This window comes from Venustampulla echinocandica, assembly GCF_003357145.1.
Source record: "Venustampulla echinocandica strain BP 5553 chromosome Unknown scaffold_0, whole genome shotgun sequence".
NCBI classification, from domain to species: domain Eukaryota; kingdom Fungi; phylum Ascomycota; class Leotiomycetes; order Helotiales; family Pleuroascaceae; genus Venustampulla; species Venustampulla echinocandica.
Genome location: NW_022474205.1, coordinates 4,379,633 through 4,401,429, shown reverse-complemented (window position 1 = coordinate 4,401,429; position 21,797 = coordinate 4,379,633). Strand labels below are relative to the sequence as shown.

Genomic DNA, 21,797 nt, shown 5'->3' with positions numbered 1-21,797 from the left:
GCACTCCCCACTACTGCACTGACTGGCTGGCGGAAGGGAAGGATTAATCTTCCCAAGGCCTAAACTCAACTACTCAAGGCCTAAAGAGAGACCCAGGCCCGGCCCAGAACCCAAGGCCCAAGACCCAGAGTCCCCGGCCCAGTCCAAGACCAAGTCCAAGAACCTGTCGCCGGACCCAAGCGCCCCAGGATACGAAAGCAGACGGCGATCGAAGGGCCCCAGGGGGTCAAACGCCCCCCGAGATTCCCCCTTCAAGCGGACGGGGGCGAAAACGGAGGAGGCGGTTTTGGGAGAGCAACGTACCTTGGACTGGAATAGATCACTCGACCATCTGAAAGGGGTCCGACGTCAGTGACAGACGGGGATCCGGATCTTCTGAAACGGCGCTCGCGAGCTGCGACAGCGGCTGTGAGACGAGGGAGAGGGCGTATGTTGCGATTTAACAGCGGAATGCTCTATCTGCGGGTGGCAAAAGCGTGAGTGTGAGTATGAGGGTGGGTATATTATATATATGCCGATATTGCGGACGATGGTGTTGTTATTGTTATTGTTGGTGAGGTATGTATCTCGGTGCTGTATTTATATGCGTTTCTTGATTTTGTGTGGAGGCGGGGTCTTGTTGTTGCGGCGACTGTACAGGTGCATGACTACGACACTGTTGCACGGCGCCGGGGGGGAAATGCGAAATGCTCTTGAAGGGACTTGACGGGGTAATACGGTACAAGTATGTACGGTATGTACACGGTATGTAACTGGAGCTTCTGGAGGGACTGGATGGAGGTCCGGTACGTACTGGTGCTGTTGCTGTTGCTGGGACTGCGGATGCGGGTTCTTGCGGATGCGGTTGCAGATGCGGCGACGGCTGATTGCGAGGAGCGATATGATATGATATGATTCGGCTTGGTTTCCTTTCATTTGATACGCAATTGGGCTGTGCTGGGCTGGGTCACGAAAACATGAGACAAGAGGCGATGGTGGGCAATTGGCAGTCTGATTGTACGCTGGAGGGCCAATCTACATTTATACATAATACCGTACACGGTGTTCCCCAGCAATCCCCCCCCAGGCTGGCTTGTTCCCACAACCATGCTCTGGTATGATGGTCCTCCTCCAGGACGAAAGAGTCATTCCAGCGTTGTTTCAGCCGCCGAAAATATCATCATTGATGATCGTTGACCGCTCCTCGTGTGCCAGCCCACCGAGGCCCGCTTGCTGCCCAAGGAATCTGACCTGGCAAATGATGCGCCCTATGTGTTGTCATTGGTCCCCGACACCCCAAAACACCGTGGTTAAGTCGAGCCACGACCTAGCTGCGGGCCGAACCATGACAAGGAAGAAAGAAAAAAAGGCGCAGACAGGCAGGCGTCCAGCTGTCCAGTTGTCCATCACAAAAATGGATCCATATTGGGCAATCTTGCCATTTCCCAGTGAAACGTCAGCCTTGCCACAGGCCAGACCCAACCCCCCTGAGAACAAGATCTGGGCCCAAAGACCGATCGGGTTGAATTAGATACTGTTTGAACTGTGCCTTGCATGCTTCTTGAGTGAAAACGGCGGTAGATGTTACCGTGTAATTGGCTTCGCCTCCCGATTGAGCAATTCCTGCGCGGCAATAATGTCCGCCTTGTCGTATCCTTCCCATCCGGCTTCCCCATTGACGTTGCGTCGCACTATTTCAGACAATTTTGCAGTGGCCAACTCACTCAGACGCTCTACCGCCTTGACTTCTGGCGCCGGGAGCCCGGTATCTGCCTTGGACTGCCTGGAACTCGCCGGGGGCGTCGTCAGGAGGCGACTGGTCGTCTACCATTCGTTTAGCAAGGTGAGCCATCAGCATCTTTCTAATAGGGCCACATACCAACTTTAACCCATAATATCCACGTAGATAATCGTCACACAATTCGATGCTTCTGCAGAATCGCCTCATCGATTCTGCAAGCTGCTTGTCTGCACCGCCCTCATTACCAGCAGCCGCCACGTATAAGACTTCGCCGAGTCGAGCATGCATCTATATGTATCAGAACAAGTCCGGAAATTGGAACAATTGGATAAGAGCTCACATTCCACGCATTTGGAGCGATCAACAACACTTCCTCTAAAGCGAAAATCGCCTGCGGATACATCCCCTGCGAAAAATAAAGATCGGACAACTCCGCCCAGGCTTCGGCATCGATGGGAGACGCGTCCAGGAGTTGGGTGAGGGCCGTGACAGCGTCTGGGATCTTTTTCAATGACTTCAGAAGAGTAATTCGACGTTTCGACACAGGCTGACATGGTTAGCAAGCTGGCATGCCATAGCTGGGCCACGAAGTGGGAGACAAACCATATTACTCGGGTCATCTGCCAGGATCTTCTCATACTGCTGGAGCACCTTTTTGAGCGCCGCGTCATCCTGTGCTGTAGCTTCCTGGAATAGCCCCCTGAGTGCCATCAGCCGTTCGTTGCTGGCCCCAAACCGCTCCGTCAGTCTTTCCAGGCATAGGTGCGCAGATTGCTCATCGCCAGTACGCAGGCATGATAGCATAAGGTTTTCGTAAGTCATCCATAGCTCTGGAGATTCGGCTGCGGACCAGAGAGAGCTGAGGGAGTATGGGGAGATGGCTGAGGGCGTGTTGCGGAGGATAAATGGAGCTTGTTGCGAGAGCTGGACAGCTACGCTCGGCGGGAGATGGGTCTGGGGGCGCAACAGTGAGGAGCTCATGATGGCGGCGACACAGATGGTAGATTATGGGCACTAATGTTGATTGATTTTATCTGTTGCGGTTGCTTGGTTGTTGATTTGTTGGTTGGTTGTTGCGGAGGAAACGATTGAGTAGAGAGACCAATGCGATAATACATGCGCCTCATCTAAAAGCTCTCCACAGTCCAGAAGTCTAGAGTCGGGGTAAGGTTGCTCCCTAAGTCTCGCCGTACACCACCAGTGTCGTAATAAGTTAGTAATATTACGGGCGCCGCCATACCGACCGTACCGTAGTGGGGGAACAACCAGGTTCAGTCCTAAACATCTATCTCGTGCCCACCGCATCTCTTTCTACGCAACACTAGACTCCGATATTTGAACCAGATATGATAACGTCTAAGGTCCATTCCTACAACATGCCATCTCTACACCCGTAAAACATTGCTGGCAGTTGAACCTTGGCAAGCAGCGAATGAAGACCTCGGTCACCCACCGCCACGATGTACGCCCCTCCTCAGAGCTATCGATACCCTCGAGCTTGGGAAACCATATCTGATAATAATAATAATGCCCTGCTAGGTTTGAGAAATCTCTCTATGACCTCATCCGAGGTCTGCGGAACCATAAGGGGAACGAGAAGGAGTATATTTACAACAGCCTTAAGGAATGTCGAGCAGAAATCAGAGGGCAGGATATGGGTTAGTGATCAACCCCCAAAACTCGGTATGGTTACATGCTGAATGGATGTCATATTATAGATATGAAGGCCACTGCGCTTATGAAGCTCATATACCTCGAAATGTTCGGCCACGATATGTCATGGGCATCCTTCCATGTCCTCGAAGTCATGTCCTCCCCTAAATACTTGCAAAAACGAGTCGGATATCTTGGGGCGGTTCAGAGTTTCAGACAGGACACAGAAGTCCTCATGCTGGCAACAAACTTGCTGAAGAAAGTAAAGGTTCCTGGGAATTTGGCGGAAGGATAAAATACTGAGATTGGGCTAGGACTTAACCTCGACTTCTGCGATCACCATGTCCCTCCCTATCGTGACACTTCCGCACGTCATTACACCCTCGTTGGCGCTCTCGGTTCTTTCGGATCTGCTCCCAAGACTCACGCATTCGAACCCGGCTATACGAAAGAAGACTATTGTGACACTATACAGGCTCGCCCTAGTCTACCCCGAAACGCTGAGACCTGCCTGGCCAAAGATTAAAGACCGGTTGATGGATGAAGGCGAGGATCCAAGTGTGACGGCTGCAATTGTCAATGTAGTCTGCGAACTAGGTTGGCGAAGACCCCACGACTTCCTACCTCTTGCGCCGAGACTATTCGAACTTCTAGTGGACGGCGGTAATAATTGGATGGCTATCAAACTGATCAAACTTGTCAGTTGGATGTTGAATGAAACGTTTGGATCTTCTCTAACTAGTATTATAGTTTGCTACACTGACTCCTTTGGAGCCCCGATTGGTCAAGAAGCTACTACCTCCGCTAACTTCTATTATTCGGACGACTCCTGCCATGTCACTATTGTATGAGTGTATAAACGGCATCATTCAAGGCGGTATTTTGGGTAATGGTGACGATTCTGCTGCTGGCGAGGAGATTGCGACTCTTTGTGTTGGTAAACTTCGTGGAATGATAATGGTGGAGGGGGATCCGAATCGTAAGTCGTCCACATATACAGTTCTACTCTTATGGCTAACGGACAATAGTGAAATATGTGGCTCTGCTTGCATTCAACAAAATCGTCCTAACCCACCCATATCTTGTTGCGGAGCAGGAGGATGTAATCATGGACTGTATAGACAACCCTGACATATCCATCCGTCTACGAGCTTTAGACCTAGTTGTGGGTATGGTCAGCAGCGAGAATCTGATGTCTATCGTGGGCCGTCTAATGCGACAACTACGCAACTCTCGTTCGCCAACGACTGACGAACGCGGACAACGGCCGGCAGTAGGGGCCATCGAGCCTGCCGCGGATTCCGACGACGAAGCCCCTGAAATCGCTATCAGACCTAGTAGGGAGCCATCATCTGAGCCACCCCTTCCTGACGAATATAAGATTGATGTCATCAGCCGAGTACTTGAGATGTGCTCTAGCAACAATTATGGAAATCTTGTAGATTTCGATTGGTATATCGACATATTGATACAGTTAGTCCGGGAGGCGCCTGTTGTGCGGCCGGTGACCATGTTAGACGACTCAGACTCGAGATCCAGAGATGAGCCTGCCTTGGACGTTTCCGGAAGAATCGGAGATGAATTACGGAGCGTGGCCGTTAAGGTCAGAGCTATCCGGTTACAGGCTACGAGGGCTGCGGAGGCGATTTTGATTTCCGCATACAATGATAACTCATCGCCACTTACTCCAGCCAGTGGGGCATTGCGCCCGATTGCATGGATTGTTGGAGAATATGCGTCAAATCTCGAGACTCCTGACGGCACATTGACAGCCCTCCTCCATATCACGAGGAGTTCGGCCCCTCCAGAGGCACTCATTATTTTCCTGCAAGCAATACCGAAGACGTTCGCCTTTATAGCTGGTGACGATCAGGTTATATGGACGCCAGAAAGGAAGACTATGGTGTCACTTCTCATGGCTCGCATAATCCATGTGCTTGAACCACTGGCTATACATCCAGATTTGGAGGTCCAAGAAAGAGCTGTTGAGATTACAGAACTTCTAAGACTAGCCGCCGAAGCGGCGTCTGGACAGGAGCCATCTTCAGATGAGATACAACAAGATGCACCCTTATTGCTTACACAGGCCATTCCATCACTGTTTTCCGGACTGGAGTTAAATTCCGTTGCTGTTGGTGCACAAAGGAACGTTCCTGTGCCATCTGATTTGGATTTGGACGAACTGATCAATCCAAATCTAACCAATTTACTGCGTACTGTGGACATGACAGCCTTAGATGAGCCAGATGAAGACGGCTTTGAGACTTACTATCACCAACCACCAGCAGCAGCAGCACCCACCGCAGGTGAACCTGCCATTAACCGTCTTGGCGGTGCCTCTGAAGATGCTGTCCATTCATATCAGCAAGGGGGTGAGGAGAGCTATCTAGACCCGGACATTCTTGCTCGGCGGCGTGCAGAGCGGCTGGAGAGGAATAAAGACGATCCGTTCTACATTGCTCCGACAGATGCAGTCTCTAGATCGTCAACACCCCTTCATAACATCCTCCAAAGCAACAATGGCCCGGATTTCGACGTGGATGAAATACCAGTCATGCAACTAGAGCTCGACAGGACAAATACACCAGTGACAGGACAATCCTCACCCAAAAAGCCAATTATCCCAAAATCTCGCCAGCGGATTCAGGTGGCCGCGGACGAGACTTTAGTGAGTGGAAGCTCGTCTCCTGGAAATTACGATTCGGAAAGCAACCTCGATGCTCCTCAGAGGCCAAAACTCAAAGGAAAATCACTTCTCCAAGTAGATTCCAGTCATATTGGTACAATCTCCCTTGAGGAAGGCGACCATGCCGCTTCCGCCTTGGATTTTGAGCGTCAACAGAGGGAAGAAGCGGAAATGGCAAAGGCTATGAAGGAGGTGGAGAGGCTACGGTTAGAGATGCAGCGAGCGAATGAGAGGATACAAGCAGCTCAGGGGGTATCGACTGAAACCGTGGTCAAGAAGAAGAAGAAGAAGTCTAAACCTGTGGAAGCTGAGGCTGGCAAGGTGCCGACAAAGAAGAAGAAATCGAAGCAGGTAGCCACTGACGAAGGGCAAGGTGAGCCTTCCATTTCGGCGGATGTCGTGAAACCAAAAAAGAAGAAGAAGAAACCTAAGCCGGAGGAGGGGGGTTCTGAGCATCAGGAATCTCTTGTTAGCGGGGAGAATGGAGCATAGAGGGATAAAATTATCCCCGGCGTAAGGGCATTGTAGCGATTGTACACTCTTGGGTTGGCGCTCGGAGTGCTATATGAGAACAGCATAAGATTCCCATAGAAGCTCTAATAAGCACACTTTTTCTCATAAAACAATCAAGATTACGGCCTGGACTACTCACTGTGAGGAGTAAAACTTTAAGGCGGGTTATCTATTTGTGAATGTTTAGAAGCAGGCGGCCCATAATGAGCGTTGCACCAAGCGTAGAGGCTGGCTGCTCAAGGGAAATATGATGGCCTCGCATCCCTCGTTGTGGCGCCCGGGAAGTGCTAGGGGGGCGATATACTAGTAGAGCGTTAGCCGAACGGACATCCCGATCCCGCAACAACGGATCAACACAGATGTTCTCTCCCTCTCCTTTACTGGTCCAGTACTGATATCCCTCGATCCTCCCTCCACGCCGCTGTAGCTCGTACCATTGTACCTAGGTACCAAGAGACGTCGGGTTGATTCTACCACTATACCAACCTAATCCTAAACCGTGACCAGACCAAGATCAAGATCAAAAATGTCCGCCATTGCTGCCACGGATGCCCTGCGTTCCCACCTTGCCTACAAACCACAACCTCTGAAATTCGGCACCAGCGGTCGCCGTGGCGAAGTCATCCATTTGACTCAGCTCGAAATCTACACGAATGTTGTCGCCGAAATCCGTTACCTCCAAGCGCTCCCGCAACCCGAAGGCGGTATCAATGCCGGCGACGACTTTTATTACGCGTACGACCTTCGCCCAAGCTCTACAGCGTACGTGGAAAATGGCCGCGGCGCCCTCTGCCAAGCTGTCGAGCGGGCCTTGAAGGACACAGGCATGCGCCCTATTAACCTGGGTGCGATCCCTACGCCGGCCCTCACGTACTGGGCCCTTAAGCATGGCAAGGGCAGCATTATGGTCACGGGCAGCCACATCCCCTTCGACCGCAATGGCTACAAGCTAAACACCTCCAAAGGCGAGCTGATGAAGAAGGACGAACAGCCGATCAATGACACAGTTGCAACCACTCGCGAAGAGCTGCTCTCACAGGCCTACGTTGACTCGCCGTTCAATAGCCAAGGCGTCTTCCGTAACGCACAATCCGACCTGCTCCCCGTCACGGCCGCCGGCAGAAAGGCCTATATCCAGCGCTACCTGGATTTCTTTGCAGGAGAGCAGCTCCAGGGCGTAAAGCTCCTTGTATACCAACACTCTGCTGTTGGTCGTGATCTTCTAGTTGAGGTCTTTCAGGCGCTTGGGGCCCAGGTCACGCCTGCCGGCCGGAGCGACACGTTCGTGCCAATCGATACCGAAGCCATCGACCAGGCCCAGCTCGATACCGTCCAAAAGCTGTGCGATCAGGCCGGCCAGAAGTTCGATGCTATTGTATCCACGGATGGGGACAGCGATCGTCCACTGCTTATTGCTCCTGACGGAGACGCCCTCTGTTTCTTTGGCGGTGACCGTTTAGGCATGATTGTAGCTGAGTTTCTGGGCATCGGCGCTGCCGTCGTCCCAATTAGCACCAACGATGCGATCGATCGGGGCCCGATAGCCGCCATTACCGAACCAAAGACCAAAATCGGCAGTCCCTATGTAATCGCGGGGATGCAGCGGGCGACTGGTAATGGGCGTCAGCGCGTCTGTGGATGGGAGGCCAACGGCGGCTTTCTGACAGGCGCGGACATCGAACGCAATGGTCACGTGCTCACCGCGCTTCCCACAAGAGACGCGTTCCTCCCTCTCCTCTGCGCGCTGTTCGCGGCCCACAACCGCCAGACCACGCTGCCCCAACTCTTCGAGACGCTGCCCCGCCGTTTTAGCCGCGCTGCCTTGCTCCGGAACTTCCCTCGTGCAACAAGCATGAAAATCATCCAGCGCTTTTCACCCCCAGAAGCATGGATGCAAGACGTCCATTATTCTCCTGACCATGTTATTATGGTTCGCGATGCTGATGGAGCTACGCGCGAACTGCCAGAGGAGTCTTACGCCGAGCAGCTTGACCAGATTCGTCGCAACGTCCAGACTGTGTTCTCTGCAGATTCCGGCTTTACTCCAGTCGCCCAGATCAACTATACCGATGGAGTTCGGATCATCTTTGCTAATGGCGATGTCGCTCATTTCCGTCCATCTGGTAACGCCGATGAACTGCGCATCTACGCTGTTGCTGACACGCAGGAGCGCGCCGACTCGATTGCCAGCCAGGGAGTCGCGGAGCCAGATGGCCTCCTCAGGCGTTTAGAGCTGACGGTACGGGACTAGAGCTTGATTATGGATTGATTGGTTTAGCGTATTCAAGAGCTTAGATTCTTAGTATTCAAGCATCTTGTAGTAGTAAAAGTGACTACATGAAAATATAGGTCGAGGTAGTAGAGTATGCCCATTTTGCAATAGTTATATCTATATTATAACATTTATAATACAACTTACCTTAGTAGTCACGGTAAATAAGTAGGTATACTTGCCTTAAACCTTAGGTCCTCGTGGGTATAGTAAAGTGGAGGGACTCGGGGTGGAACAAAATCTTCAAATCAAAAGCACTTGCTGGAATTATTTTGTTTCTCACATGGTAATTCCTATAATACTTTCTATCTCTTTTCTAGGTGATTTTGCCACCATACTGTAAAGACTTTAAGAAATACTTTCTCATACAGAAAGCTGGAAAAATCTAGAAATCTACTATACGATTAACCACGAATTCAAGATCTCACGCTCGCCTTTTTCGTACCAGATGCGCAAGTGATATTATGGGAAAGGGACATCGACACGTGGTATCAGAGCTACATCGGTAAGGTATACTCCAGGCGTTTGACTTCCATTCACCTATCGCCATGTTCAGATAGCAGTATATTGCACCGTTCTCAAGTATCTACTAAAATACGACGATGTGGTACGGCATAGATGATTCTTCTTAGGGGGGTCTCACGTGACTATGTTCTTATCGCTTATCGGATCTCCAGAAATATTTTTTGCAACTCCTCCGCCATTTGACTTTCTCGCGGGACTAGCCACATCTAAACCTTCCAACACGAATTGACCACCAAGAAACTCCACGATGGAGGGAAATGCGAATTTCATTCCGCTTGGTGCCGTGGGCGAGACGGCCTACTTTGATACCGGAGAAAAACAAAAAGTTGTAGGGAGCACGAAAGGTATATATATCTCCCAGGGACTGCGCCGGGCGATGAGAGCTAATTAAGGAATTATAGAGGAGAGAAAGGAGATTGCCCGTCGGATCCGACTCGCTGCGAAGAAGGAGAAAAAGAAGATCAAGTCCGATGCGAAGAAACAGCGCAAGGAAAATGCTGTTATGCACAGACGAGCTGTGAGTTCCCTCCCAAGCTTGGGATTCTTCAATTACAATACTTACAGAAGGACTGACACAATTCTGTAGACAAAAAATCCCGAGAAGTATACGAAGAACAAAGACCGCAACACGACCCGTGCGATTGAGCAAGAGCGCTACAAGATCCGTATGGAGGCCGTTCGTCAAGCCGAAAGACTGGCAGCCAAACATGACCCAAGCGGCAAGATATTTAATGTCGGGGAGGTAATTGTCTTGGAAGATGGGAAGGTGAAGAATAAGGAGATCTGGAAGAGGGCGGAAGAGGTTAGAAAAGCGAAGGAGGCCGGGGTCGAACTGAAGAGGGAGCCAGCGCCGTCAAACCCCACTGGGGCCATGAATGCAGAGGGTGTGAATCCAGATCGTGTAGCTTTGATACAGACAGGCCACGAGCCAGCCAGGCCTGGACAACGGAAAATCAGCAAGAAGCAGCAGAAGAAATTGGCTTCCTTACAACCGAGGCCATTGCCTCCAAAGCCGGTTCTTCCTGAGGGTATCGACCTGCCAGAGGGCGAGGAGAATATTATCGCTCTGTGGGACATAAGTGATCAGGATGTCCAACATAGGCTATCTGCGGCTAAGGGTAAAAAGAAGCAAGCAGCTAAGGCTTTGAGAAGACAGCAGAAGGAACAGCAGAAGTTCAACAAGGCTATGAAGATTAAGAGGAAGCAGGCTGCCAACCAGGGTGTCATATGGGATCCTGAGAAGGCGAAGAAGGAAATTTTGGGCGAGATGAGTGAGGAGGCTGGTTCAGACTCTGACTCGGACTCGGATTCCGATTCGGACTCTGGCTCTGATTCTAGCTCAGACTCTGAGGATGATGTGAAGGAGAAATCCAAGACGGAAGATGCCAAAGACAAAGCTACCGAGTCTAAGAAATCCAAGCGCTCAGAAGATGAAGTTGCTGAGGACGAGCCAAAGGCCAAGAAGAGCAAGAAATCGAAGTCCGAGTCCGACGACGTTGAGATGGCTGATAATACGGAGTCAGCTGCGCAACCCGAGACCACCCCAGCCAAGAAGATGAAGATAAAAGACAAGCATAGGAATGTCCCCAAGGTGAGACCGGATCTCTTGAAATCAGAAGAGGTTGAGAAGAGAGTCATAAAAGAGCAGAAGAAGGCAAGAAAGGATCTGAAGCGCCAGGAGGCATTAGCGGCCGTTCAAGCAAAGGAGGAGACGGAACGCATCAAGCGCAGGGAGGCCAAGGATGCTAAAAAGCGTAGTGGGCGACCTGAGGAAACGGAGGAGGTAGAGTCTCAGGAACCTAAGGAATCCAAAAAGCGAAAGCGCTCCTCCAAAGAGCAACCGGAGGACGAGGAGGTGGAGACAACTAAGAAATCCAGCAAGAAGCACAGGCAGTCGGAAGCTGTAGAGCCACCTACAAATGGCCACGTGCCAAACGCTGAACAATGGAACCCCGACGCTCTCTCTGGTGATGCTGCCCGCAAGGAAAAGTTCCTCCGACTTCTCGGAGCTGGCAAGAGCAATGGAGTGGTCGAGGAAGCCGCGAAATCCAAAAAGTCGAGCAAGAAATCCGCCGAGGAGATATCACGTGTCCAGAGTGAGTTGGAGAGGCAATATGAGGCTGGTATGAAGATGAAGCATGATGGGCAGGGGAAGAGACGCGGTCTCGGTGCGTGAAAAGAGTTTATTAGCGTTGAGAAGATATGAAAAGGAAATTTCTTGACTTGATGGCGTATTGGCTGGGATACTTTGAGATGGTTGTTTGATTCCTACTTTGCCTTGCAAGTCATATGTTATAGGTCTTCCTCAATCAAAAAACAGAACCCTTAAGCAAAGCAAACTCCGTTCCCTATTCCCCTTTGTGACTTTCTGTCTTGTACACTAGTCTGTGACTATAACGGGGGGTTATCCCAAAGCTCTCAGCAATGTCTTCCGATCTCAACATCGCCAGAGCACATAAATGTATGCTCTATGTACTTTTCGTCCACGTCCCTCTCCACCCTTCCTTCAATCCATCATACCTCACGAGAAAAAGCGGCTCAGCAGTTCGAATCCCAATCCACCAAAGACCACAAAGCCGAGAACGACTAGAGGGTAACACAGTCAGCCAAATATTCATAATCTGCCATTTCTTCTCATCCATATTTCCCCAACCCCCTCCCTTACACCGCCATGTAGGAAAACGTACCTAGCCAAAATGTAGAGATCGGGCTCTTGAAGTCTTGCTTATGCTTGATCTCACTGGCAGGCTTGCCGCGCTTCTGGTCTTGCGCCTTGACAAATTGAGCATTGCGTTTGCGTTGTTCGGGGGTTTGGGCCTGTTGGGAGGAGAGATGGTTAGCAGATTGCTTTGTTTGTAGTTAAAGATAGATGGGATGATATGTGTATGCGATGGGGTGGGAAACGGGAGGGGGGCCACGAGAGCAAGTGCATACCATTGTGAATGTGAAGGTGTCAGTAATAGAGGATTTATGATTGTATTTGCAGTTTGCTAATGAGCATGCGACGGCGATCCGGCGTATTTGAAGTTGAAGGAAGGACGATGGAGGTTGGGTTTTATTAAGAGACGTGGAGTTTATAATTATTTCAAGACACCGTCGCGGTCATGGGAGTTGAAGATGTGTCCCTAGGGAGGTGTCAATTCGGCCAGAGTTGCAGTTGCAGGCGGCGCGCGCCGACATCATTCCAGGGTCACCGTGCACTGACTGACACTGACGCCAGGCTAGATTTGCTTTTTAAGGTTTTGGGGGCCAGTTAATAATTCCACGTCTGACAGCTTCAAGCTTCACGGCACCCATCGAGACTTTCTGTTCACCTACCGGTTCCTGAATAACTACGAAAATGAGGCTCCTTCCTATGTCTCGGTTTGCTGCGTCCATCCGCGCTGCACCAATATGCATGACAACCTCAACTCCATCAAGGCGAGGAATTCCTCACATACGCCTGAACTCGACGGATTCTCAGCCTAAGCCCTCATCTCCCACCGTACGTTACGTTCGTCCATATATAATGGATCTCGTCCCTATTCTTCCCCTATCTGCCAAAAGCCTAATGTAATTTTCTGATGATCTCGCCAGACAAGCTTCTACAAAACCTTCACCCGTCCGGTCGCAAAAGTCCTCCTCATGGCAACCTTCACATATCAATTGGCATACTGGGCGTGGGTGAAGCTGGAGAAGGATGAGATTAAGGCGCAGAGGTCTGGTTAGTGCTCTAGGTTTGCTTTCTGGAGATTCGAATTTTCGGGGATTATGCTAATGGATTTTTGGCTTCCAGCGGAGATTACGGAGTTGGAGGCCCAGTTGACGGCGCTGACGGAGGATAAAAAGATAGCGAAGACGAACCCTTGAATGGATAGCTTCTTGGTATCTTGAGATGTGGGAAGCAGAGACCACGATGTCGCCCGAAGAGCACGCCCGGTCTGGTGGGAGGTGTCGGAGGTGCGAAAGGACTCGACCCTCATTGAAACTCACGGTACCCATTTCCGAAATATCCGAAGTTTTGCGTCTACTAAGGCTATAGTGATCGATAGGGAGAACTATGATGGCCTATAGTTGCAAAGGATGTAACTTACTGAGCCAATAGCATGAGTTGGAGGTTATCTTGTACTGAGCAGAAACAGCCAACCTAGCACAGCGTTTTGATCGCAGCTTAGGCGGACGGGATAAGATACACAGAGTCCTTTTACCTAATGGAGTGGGATCGAGGTCCCGATGTATAGCTTTCTGTATACTATGCTCTATATTAAACTCTATCTAAATCATGCATTGTTCGGCCAGTCAATATCATATCTACCTAGTCACTATCATTATCAAGTGCTTCTTCACCACCTATACATGGCTGGCATTGATTAAGCACTTTCCTTAAGGCCATGCACGCGAACTCGGAGCACACTGGCTAGCTGGAAACTGTATTTCACGAGGTAATTCGGGGTATCATTTACTCGCTATCAGAACTACTACTTTCACCACCCTCCTCAATACCATCAAAGCCCTCAAACCCACTTTCATCACCATAGTCCTCTCCGTCGTTGAGCTGGGGTAACATGACAAATGCCTTCAAACAGGTGATGCGGTTCCCAGTCTTATATGTCCCCAGTAATTTCCCAACTGGCTTGGCTTCCACAACATTCTCGGGAAGCAGGTCTGAGGCAGAGAGCTTGAACACCATCAATGTGCCATCACTGCGTGCTGCTGCGATGATGAGGCATTTCGATGCCCCTTCGCCGACATTAAGCACTACAAAATCTTTGATTCGGGGAAGATTTTCTTCCGACTTCGTAGTCTTTCCTTTCCCCTCGTCATTCTTCGCGCCTTGGATATCCTTGGCATCGAGTACGGCAATCAACTTTGCAGCCGGAAGAGCTGCATCTTTCGCCTTCCCGGCGGGTTGAGCAACCAAATCAGCGGGCCGGGTAGAATAGAACAGTATTCTGCCATCTTCTGTGGACATGGCCAACACCTGAATATCCTCCTCTTGGCCAACTTGCACGTAGCATAATTGATGTATCTTCGTCCATTTCTGCTTTGTATCCCTTGGCTGGGGAACCACCTTGCACTTCGGCTTGCTGTCCATCCCGAATACCACCGCGCCCTTATCAAACCCAACACAGAATTCGTCTCCTGCATCCGTAGCTCCCCATGCTACCTTTCTCCCCTCGCCGCTTGTGAATTTCCCTTCTCCAACTTCCGCCAATATCTCCCTATCGAAATTGAGCACTCCAGCCTTCTTGCCGGTAACCAAATTCCACAACCGCATACACCTCTCTCCCTTGCCAGCGGAAATCATAAGCTTCATACTCGGATGTACCGCAAAATCATTAACCCCACTAGGTGTGCCTCCCAGCGGCGCCGTGTCTCCGCTAGGTCTTCCCATAGCTTTTGGAACTGGAGCCTTAATCGTGCTCAGCAAACTCCAATCCCTCGTCCTTGTCACCGCAATCGTATTATCCTCCGCGGAACTCAGGAGCTTACTCCTATTCGGGAAGAATAGGCCAGTCACGGAGCTCGAATGATGTAACAACGAGCCCAATTCTTTGTTTTGCGGGTTTTCAATGACGGCTTTTGCTGAGAGGCCGGCGATGGCGGGGACGGTAACGTACGAAGGTGCGTGGGCGGAGATATGGTAGAGGTTTATGCGTTCATCTGTGCTGCCGCTCGCGAGGATGACCTTTTGGGTTTGCTTTGGAACAGGTGCAGAGGGCGGGGAGAGGGCGAGGCAGCGGATGGCTGAGGCATGGGCATTGAAGAGAAACGTATCAGCGAATTCGACATCGTCGTTCTGTGATATGACTGCTGTTAGACCGTGAAGGACTCGGTCGTAAGACCCCGCGATTATCTGAATTGTGGTGGGAGATCCGGGAGATTTTGGAGGTGGTTGTGGGGTTGATTTGATTTTTTTGCTGGGAAGAGCTACGGTAGCTGCAGCCGGCTCGACATTGGTGTTACGCTTTCTCTTTGCCATTGTTATGATATTGTGCTGTGTTTCGTTGTTCTTGTAAAGCTACGGTCTTGAAAACAAAAAGTCGTTAACTTTTCTGGACTTTTTTCCAGCACCGGGAAAACTTCGGACCCATCGCCGCTTTTCTCGACTCCCGTCTTCGTCTTCATCCAACCTCACGCCCTCACCACCTTGCAATAATTATTCACTGTCCCTCCACGCCATAACTACTGTAGCAGCAATACGTTATTACAGCCTGATATCCACCTATTTGTTGTCTACCCCCCGATCCTCCTGGGTTTCGCCAAGCCAAACCATTGAGGTCGGGGTCTTCTTTGTAGCCAACTATCCGCATTAACTAAACTTGTTCAAGTACCCGGGCGTAGTTCACTTCCCTTCCATTCCCTTATCATCCTATCCTAATGCCTATGCCATCTACACTTCCGACTTGAAGAATCAATTCTCAATCTACATTCACATCAGCTACACTCTTACGTCCCGGTACTATGTCTGACGACTCTCTGCTTCCTACTGATGACGAAATCATCGCTGCAGCTGTACAGCACGCACGAGAAAGGCAAATCGGTACACCACATATAGGGACTGGCTTCCCTATCTTACAGCACGGTCAGCCAGTGGCTTGGGTTAAATATACCGGAGAACCGGATGGCCTGGAGCGCGAGGCTGCCACGCAAGCATACGTCTATGAGACACTTAATCAGCAACCGGCATCGTTAGAATTTATTCGTGTCCCCGACGTTAAACGCATTATTCGAAGCGATGACCCGCCCTATGTGTTGGTTGTGATGGAGTATGTACATGGCGACACGGTTCGACAGTGCCGAGAGAGAGAAACCACAGAGGAAAGGAAAGATCGCTTCTGGGGCCAAGTTTTTTGCGCTCTTAGCACCTTACTCAACTTCCAGCCACCACCAAACACGCCTCCTGGGCCTGCTGGCGGCGGTAAATTTTCACATTTGGTTTTCGGGGAATATGGTGAGCCAGAAATGGCACCCAGAGATTTCAACTCGGCACAAGACCTTGAAAACTACATTGACGAGACTATTGTAAGCTTCTGGCTATGTCTTATTTATTACCCCAATCAGCTTACATGAGACGGAGGGCATCCGCGGCGTTAATTTTGCCAGTGAGGATTTGAAACTTTGTTATTGCGATCCCCATCAGTCCAATTTTATACTTCCGTATGAAGGGGGTTCGATATACGTGATAGATTTTGAGCGTTGTTTTTGGCTTCCGCCCAGTTTAATGAGGTGGGCGCTATTCGTTAATTGGAGAGATGAGATTTTCGATTATTTAGGGAAGAACCTCCAAGAGCTACAGCAACTTTCGGAAACGAATCAAACAGCCCTCAGTCACGTCAATGCGCAGCACGTTCGTCGCGAACGGCAGTTCTGGCGCCCACCGCCGCCACCACCACCGCCACGACCCTAGATTAGATAGTATAACAATCCAAGTTCTCAAACTTCACATCACATAGGAATATTTCCCTATTCTCTTCAGCGAATGCTAGCATATGAGCAAATCCAACGTCTATTGGTGAAAAGTATTTCAAGCCACCTTGACTTAGCAAACACTTTCGTCGTTTATATTTGAATCTTCAATAACGGCAAAGTCTTAATTGCTTCAACTTTCTCTTTTCCTGAATAGCGAACAATAATCCCCAAAGTATTTAGTAAACTTTGAAAAAGTACTCACATTTAATCATGTGATTAAAGACAACCCATTTTCCGCACCGCAGGCTAAGCCCTCCGGGGTCCTGCTAATGCCCCCTAATTTGTTGTCTAGAAATTACAACAACAAAATAACATAGATAAGGGCCTTCTATGTTAAAGACCTGACGACTTACAAGGTTTTCAGAATAATACTGTCGAGGATAGAGCACGAATCGAGATCCTAGTTATTTAACCCAGATAGTGCCTCGTGCTAATTCAAACAACAAGCGCCGTCCATTTTGAAAGGCAGATAAATCTTAGGCATATTATGATATTAGAAAAGTAATTACTTAAATTTTTTTAAAAGCTATAACTTTAAAAGAAAAACTCATAGAAGGCTTAAATACTTTATTTCTTGTGGAACTTTTATTTATGGAAAGTAATATTACTAAATATTTAAAGATATTCGTTTAAATATATAATTTATAAAAGATAATTAGTAGAATTAATGGTATTTTTATTGACATATTAAGATAATTAAATTGTACTCTCAACCCGACTCACTCACTCCCTACCTAATAATTACTAACCTCCTACTCAAGGACTCAAGGACTCAAAACCCAAGAAACAAAACGCTAAAACACCAACATAAATACAACTTAACGTTGGAGTACAAAAAATTAAGCTATCCAAGTCAAACAATTCAATGTAGGTACCAGCCATTCTAATACTGATTTTGTGTGCCTTTCGGTATATTGTATTATTCGCTCAATTTGTTTTCCTTCACCCTTTTCTTACACCAGGTAGAATACCATACTTACCACTGATTACTCCATATCACCAAAGCTACTTGCTAGCCAACCATGCATACCCAGATCTATGTGTATTACCATACTCCTCCCAAGACTTGTGTATCTTATTGTGTCCCAGTAACCTCTCGTATTTATTTGATTGCGGGTATTATATCAGCTATTCGCCACATCTTCGACAAGAACTTATTGAGCACAGTTCAGTTCACCTCCTTGAGAACCGTTTGTGGAGTGCCACTTCGGATTTCAATATCTTGAGCTCGGGATTTAGGATTGCCGATGGGTTTGCCGTTCTTCTTATCGTTCCCGCCACTTGGTAGTTCATGTACCTCGTTAGCGGTGCCGTTTTCCTCGGTCCTGCTCTGTGCTGTCTCCGCCACTCCATTCTGCTGGGCCCCATCTTGTGCTGCGTCTACCACTCCATTCTCGCTGCGCCTATCAGGTGGGGTCCCCCCTTCATTATTCTCGTGAGTCACATCTTCCATCGTCATCATCATCGCTGTCATCGGTGATATCTTCTTGTTCTTCTTCTTCTTTTTCGGCGTATTCTCCGTTGCGGGATTATTTGTTGTGGTCTTTCCCTTCGGCTTCCCCTCCCCTGGGACCTTGACTTTCGTAGGGTTTTCATTTGCTGGCTTCTCTGCGGCATCCTTCCCTACCGTTGCCTTCTCCGTCGAGGCCTTCTCCTCTGTGCTCTTCTTCTCCCTTTTTCGTGGGCGAAGCATCTTTTTCAATCTCGCAAATGCTAGGCTTCTAACACTGATGTTTGCAAAATGCATTACAGCAATAATATCCTGGAGTCCGGGCACACCAGCCGGAAACACCAAGTGCAAGCCGGTTCTTTGCTCTTCATCCGGACACCACTTATCATGATATCCCTTCTTTCCTGAAACCTTTAGTCCCTCGAAGACGGACTTATGTGTTTTCCTCGTTATTCTCTGCATCCATGCCGGCATACCGCTGATCTCGCCGGACTGTGTCAAAGGTTCATATCCAAAAGACAAATATGAGCAGCCGGCTGCGTTTAACAATGCCATTGAAGAAAAGATCAAAAGATCACTAATTCCCCGGGGTGCCGATGGGGCGGCCACACACGGATCAACGTGGAAACCATTATTTGCACCAATTCTCCGCAACGCAGCAAATCCGTTAGGAACACCAGTCCGATCCATAGTATAGACGTAAGTCATGAGCCCTGTAATGGCAAAGGGATCATAGACTGTGATGAAGGCTTGAGGGTCTTGGGACTGGTTTCGGGCATCTCGCCAGGCGTCATAGACGGCAACGAGCTTCTGCTGGAGCTCAATATTCTTGACCGTGGATGGATTGTAAACACCAAGCGTGACACCTCCTTTCGTCGGGTTCAAGAGTTGGCGGTTTTGGCTGACGATGCGCTTCGCTGTCTCTTCATTCAACACGGGGTTTGTGACCGGATTGAGCACACGCTCGCTGCCAAACTGTATCGTCGTCCACTTATGCTCCTTTGCATAGGAGATGAATATATCACTGGCCCCGACAAAGATGATTCCCCAGTTGTGCTTCCGCCGGTATTGGGCAAATTGTTCCAGCACCTCTGAATAGAGCTCTTCAGGGCAGAGCGGATCGCCACCAACGAGGCAGATATTGTCCTTTACTTTGAAGTAGAGCGCCGCATTGAGAGCTTTGGTTACGAAGAAGCTGTATGACCCGTCTAGGATTCCCATGTGTGATACTCGGCCATAACCATCGGCGAGGTTGCTGAGGGCTTCCACAGCCGCGAAGTCTCCAAGCGTGAACACATTGCTGTGGCCGTCTTTGGTTTTGTTTAGAGTTTTGAGGTCCACGGAAGGGGATGTGCTGCTCCCAGATTTTGGACTGGAAACCGTCCCACGTTTTTTGTCAGGGTTGGCTGTCTGGAAGACGTTGTGCTGAAAACCCGGGGGGTATCCCTTCTCGACTGAAGCCTTGATTATCGGTGGCGTGACGGTCAAGGATGACTGGACACTGATAACCCCAAGATCTCTCAGTCTGTCGAGCAGTGTTGGTGTGTCGTGTGGTGCCTGGAGGTCCTCGATCAAATTATCAATCATATTGCGACCCAGTTGTTCAAAGAGTTTCGTTTCGGGCGTATTCGATGCTGCGGGACGCTGTGGGTTGGACGATTTCTTCTTGGACTTCTTAGACTTTTGCCCGATCTCCGACTGCGGCGGAGACAGGCTCTCTGCGCCATTGACTGATGCCATAGTTGCTGTATCAGGAAGTGGGACGGGGCAAGTATTGAATTAATTGAAGAAGGGAAAGAACGGAGTTGTACAGGAGGTCAAGCAAGTTGACCGATTAAAGAGGGAGGTGGAACGATAGAAAATGGGTTGTAGGAATGGAGGAAGGGAGATATTGTCTCGGAAAGCGACAGTCACACAGTAATATTGGTCTCCCTGTTCCGGATAAATTGAGCTTACTCTGTCTAGCGCTAGTCTCAAGGGGATGCCATGTCACGTCAACATCCAACAAAGAACATGCGACATGCGATATGCAGGAGCTGTGGTTGACAGGTTGTGAGACATTAAGGTCGATCGATTCCTAGGGCGATAAACAGGCTGCATATCGATGCCAAGGCTGCCCGGTTTACACGGCGATTACCCATGATTAGTACGGTTCTGGTATCGCGCCATATCGATACGGGCGTAGTACAAGGTTCCCTTCCCACGCCATCAAGCACTGTTGCTACTGTTGCTACTGTTGCTACCAAACTCTATTTTTGCTTACTCCGTAATCGAAATACGTACCGCTATACGTAGTACCATGCCACGTTGTTAGGATAATACGTAACCAGGATTTGTCATAATAATTAATTCACCGTCGACAACCTAGCTCGAAGACTTTCTTAATAAATGCATGTGGCTAACTCAGAATCTTTGATCATAGCAAAACAATCCCGGTTTAATTCACATTTACGTGAGCTTTGCATTTACGTGTACAACTCCCATTGGGCGAATATCTAATATGCGGAATTCCTGACAAAGCGCAGCGATGGGTGCCACGACCATATTTAGTTCGACAAATGCCTTCCCAACTCCAATGCCCCCATATAACACTGCATATAAGATAAACCATCTCAGCGGTTCTTATTCCGCTCGAGACCCTTGTTTTCGCATCCTCTCATGGCTTTCCAATTCGCTTTTGGAGCCTCCATCTTCTAAACATATAGATAAAAATGACAAAACCTAAAAGTTGAGTCCCAGCACTTGCAAGTGCAAGACTCCACGATCTGCCCTGAGAAAAGTTAGTCTCACTAAACCTATAGCGACCACGAGCTACCACGAAGAGGTAACAAGGAAAAGAGGCCCTGAACTTACCCCTCGTTTGCAAACTTTGGTAAAATTAACAACACCTTCAAAATTAGGTTGGATTTGCTCAGCAAGAGGAGAGCAAGCCCAACCCCAGAGATCATTCCCCGTCTTGCCCACTCGGTACAGAATTGCAACCACAATCCATGTGATAACATGAGCTGCTTCAACTGCATAACTGAACCATGAGTGAGCATTGCTGATGGCGTTGGCGCGCTTGACGCTGAAAGCGTAGGCGCCTATTATGAAAATGCCTGTGATGAATGTAATGATGGATACTGCGAGGAGCAATATCGCCGGCCATAGCGACGTGCTTGCAGACCATGGGCCCCGCCCATCGCGGATGATATCGCGCGTTTTAACAAAATTGTAGATGGTTCTGGCTTCCTGTTCTGCAGTCAATGCTGCGATGACCGTAGTTGCTAGCCGTGCGGCAAATCGCAGGATTCTAATTGTTGCCTTAAGAGACTAAACAAATGTTACCTGAATTAGCTGCGAGTTACATAGTGGCGATCGGGAGGTACTTACAGCGTTCTCTTCATAGACTTTGCTGGGGTAATGAACGTGATGTCCACCCTGAATAAATGGCTCCGACTCGGTATGACTCCCGGGGAACGGCATTCCAGGGGAGTATGAAGGCATCTCGCGCGGATGTAGGGGGATATCATGGCCTCCGGGCATG

The 21,797-nt window shown here is 49.3% G+C and overlaps 9 protein-coding genes across 9 annotated transcripts; 5 read left to right on the top strand and 4 right to left on the bottom strand.

The window, feature by feature from the left end:
- Positions 1-1,563: 1,563 nt before the first annotated feature.
- BP5553_01373 (Uncharacterized protein) lies at positions 1,564-2,701 on the bottom strand (the record flags this gene model as incomplete). Its single annotated transcript, XM_032009996.1, has 4 exons — positions 1,564-1,803; positions 1,859-2,008; positions 2,061-2,267; positions 2,324-2,701. 4 exons carry the CDS (start codon positions 2,699-2,701, stop codon positions 1,564-1,566), a joined length of 975 nt encoding a protein of 324 aa, XP_031874050.1.
- Positions 2,702-3,440: 739 nt separating this feature from the next.
- On the top strand, positions 3,441-6,551 carry BP5553_01372 (AP-3 complex subunit delta; the record flags this gene model as incomplete). Its single annotated transcript, XM_032009995.1, has 4 exons — positions 3,441-3,635; positions 3,688-4,071; positions 4,124-4,352; positions 4,402-6,551. The coding sequence occupies 4 exons, from the start codon at positions 3,441-3,443 to the stop codon at positions 6,549-6,551; spliced, it is 2,958 nt and encodes a 985-aa protein (XP_031874049.1).
- Positions 6,552-7,098: 547 nt separating this feature from the next.
- BP5553_01371 (putative phosphomannomutase) lies at positions 7,099-8,823 on the top strand (the record flags this gene model as incomplete). The annotated part of the gene is made up of 1 exon (XM_032009994.1): positions 7,099-8,823. One exon carries the CDS (start codon positions 7,099-7,101, stop codon positions 8,821-8,823), a length of 1,725 nt encoding a protein of 574 aa, XP_031874048.1.
- A 793-nt stretch (positions 8,824-9,616) lies between these two features.
- BP5553_01370 (uncharacterized protein) lies at positions 9,617-11,545 on the top strand (the record flags this gene model as incomplete). Its single annotated transcript, XM_032009993.1, has 3 exons — positions 9,617-9,713; positions 9,771-9,886; positions 9,956-11,545. The coding sequence occupies 3 exons, from the start codon at positions 9,617-9,619 to the stop codon at positions 11,543-11,545; spliced, it is 1,803 nt and encodes a 600-aa protein (XP_031874047.1).
- A 1,164-nt stretch (positions 11,546-12,709) lies between these two features.
- BP5553_01369 (uncharacterized protein) lies at positions 12,710-13,218 on the top strand (the record flags this gene model as incomplete). The annotated part of the gene is made up of 3 exons (XM_032009992.1): positions 12,710-12,853; positions 12,946-13,072; positions 13,145-13,218. 3 exons carry the CDS (start codon positions 12,710-12,712, stop codon positions 13,216-13,218), a joined length of 345 nt encoding a protein of 114 aa, XP_031874046.1.
- A 589-nt stretch (positions 13,219-13,807) lies between these two features.
- Positions 13,808-15,331, bottom strand: BP5553_01368 (putative isomerase YbhE; the record flags this gene model as incomplete). Its single annotated transcript, XM_032009991.1, has 1 exon — positions 13,808-15,331. The coding sequence occupies one exon, from the start codon at positions 15,329-15,331 to the stop codon at positions 13,808-13,810; it is 1,524 nt and encodes a 507-aa protein (XP_031874045.1).
- A 482-nt stretch (positions 15,332-15,813) lies between these two features.
- Positions 15,814-16,759, top strand: BP5553_01367 (uncharacterized protein; the record flags this gene model as incomplete). The annotated part of the gene is made up of 2 exons (XM_032009990.1): positions 15,814-16,374; positions 16,649-16,759. The coding sequence occupies 2 exons, from the start codon at positions 15,814-15,816 to the stop codon at positions 16,757-16,759; spliced, it is 672 nt and encodes a 223-aa protein (XP_031874044.1).
- A 1,230-nt stretch (positions 16,760-17,989) lies between these two features.
- BP5553_01366 (Uncharacterized protein) lies at positions 17,990-20,011 on the bottom strand (the record flags this gene model as incomplete). The annotated part of the gene is made up of 1 exon (XM_032009989.1): positions 17,990-20,011. The coding sequence occupies one exon, from the start codon at positions 20,009-20,011 to the stop codon at positions 17,990-17,992; it is 2,022 nt and encodes a 673-aa protein (XP_031874043.1).
- A 916-nt stretch (positions 20,012-20,927) lies between these two features.
- Positions 20,928-21,796, bottom strand: BP5553_01365 (uncharacterized protein; the record flags this gene model as incomplete). The annotated part of the gene is made up of 3 exons (XM_032009988.1): positions 20,928-21,041; positions 21,125-21,583; positions 21,644-21,796. The coding sequence occupies 3 exons, from the start codon at positions 21,794-21,796 to the stop codon at positions 20,928-20,930; spliced, it is 726 nt and encodes a 241-aa protein (XP_031874042.1).
- Between the last annotated feature and the right edge of the window lies 1 nt (position 21,797).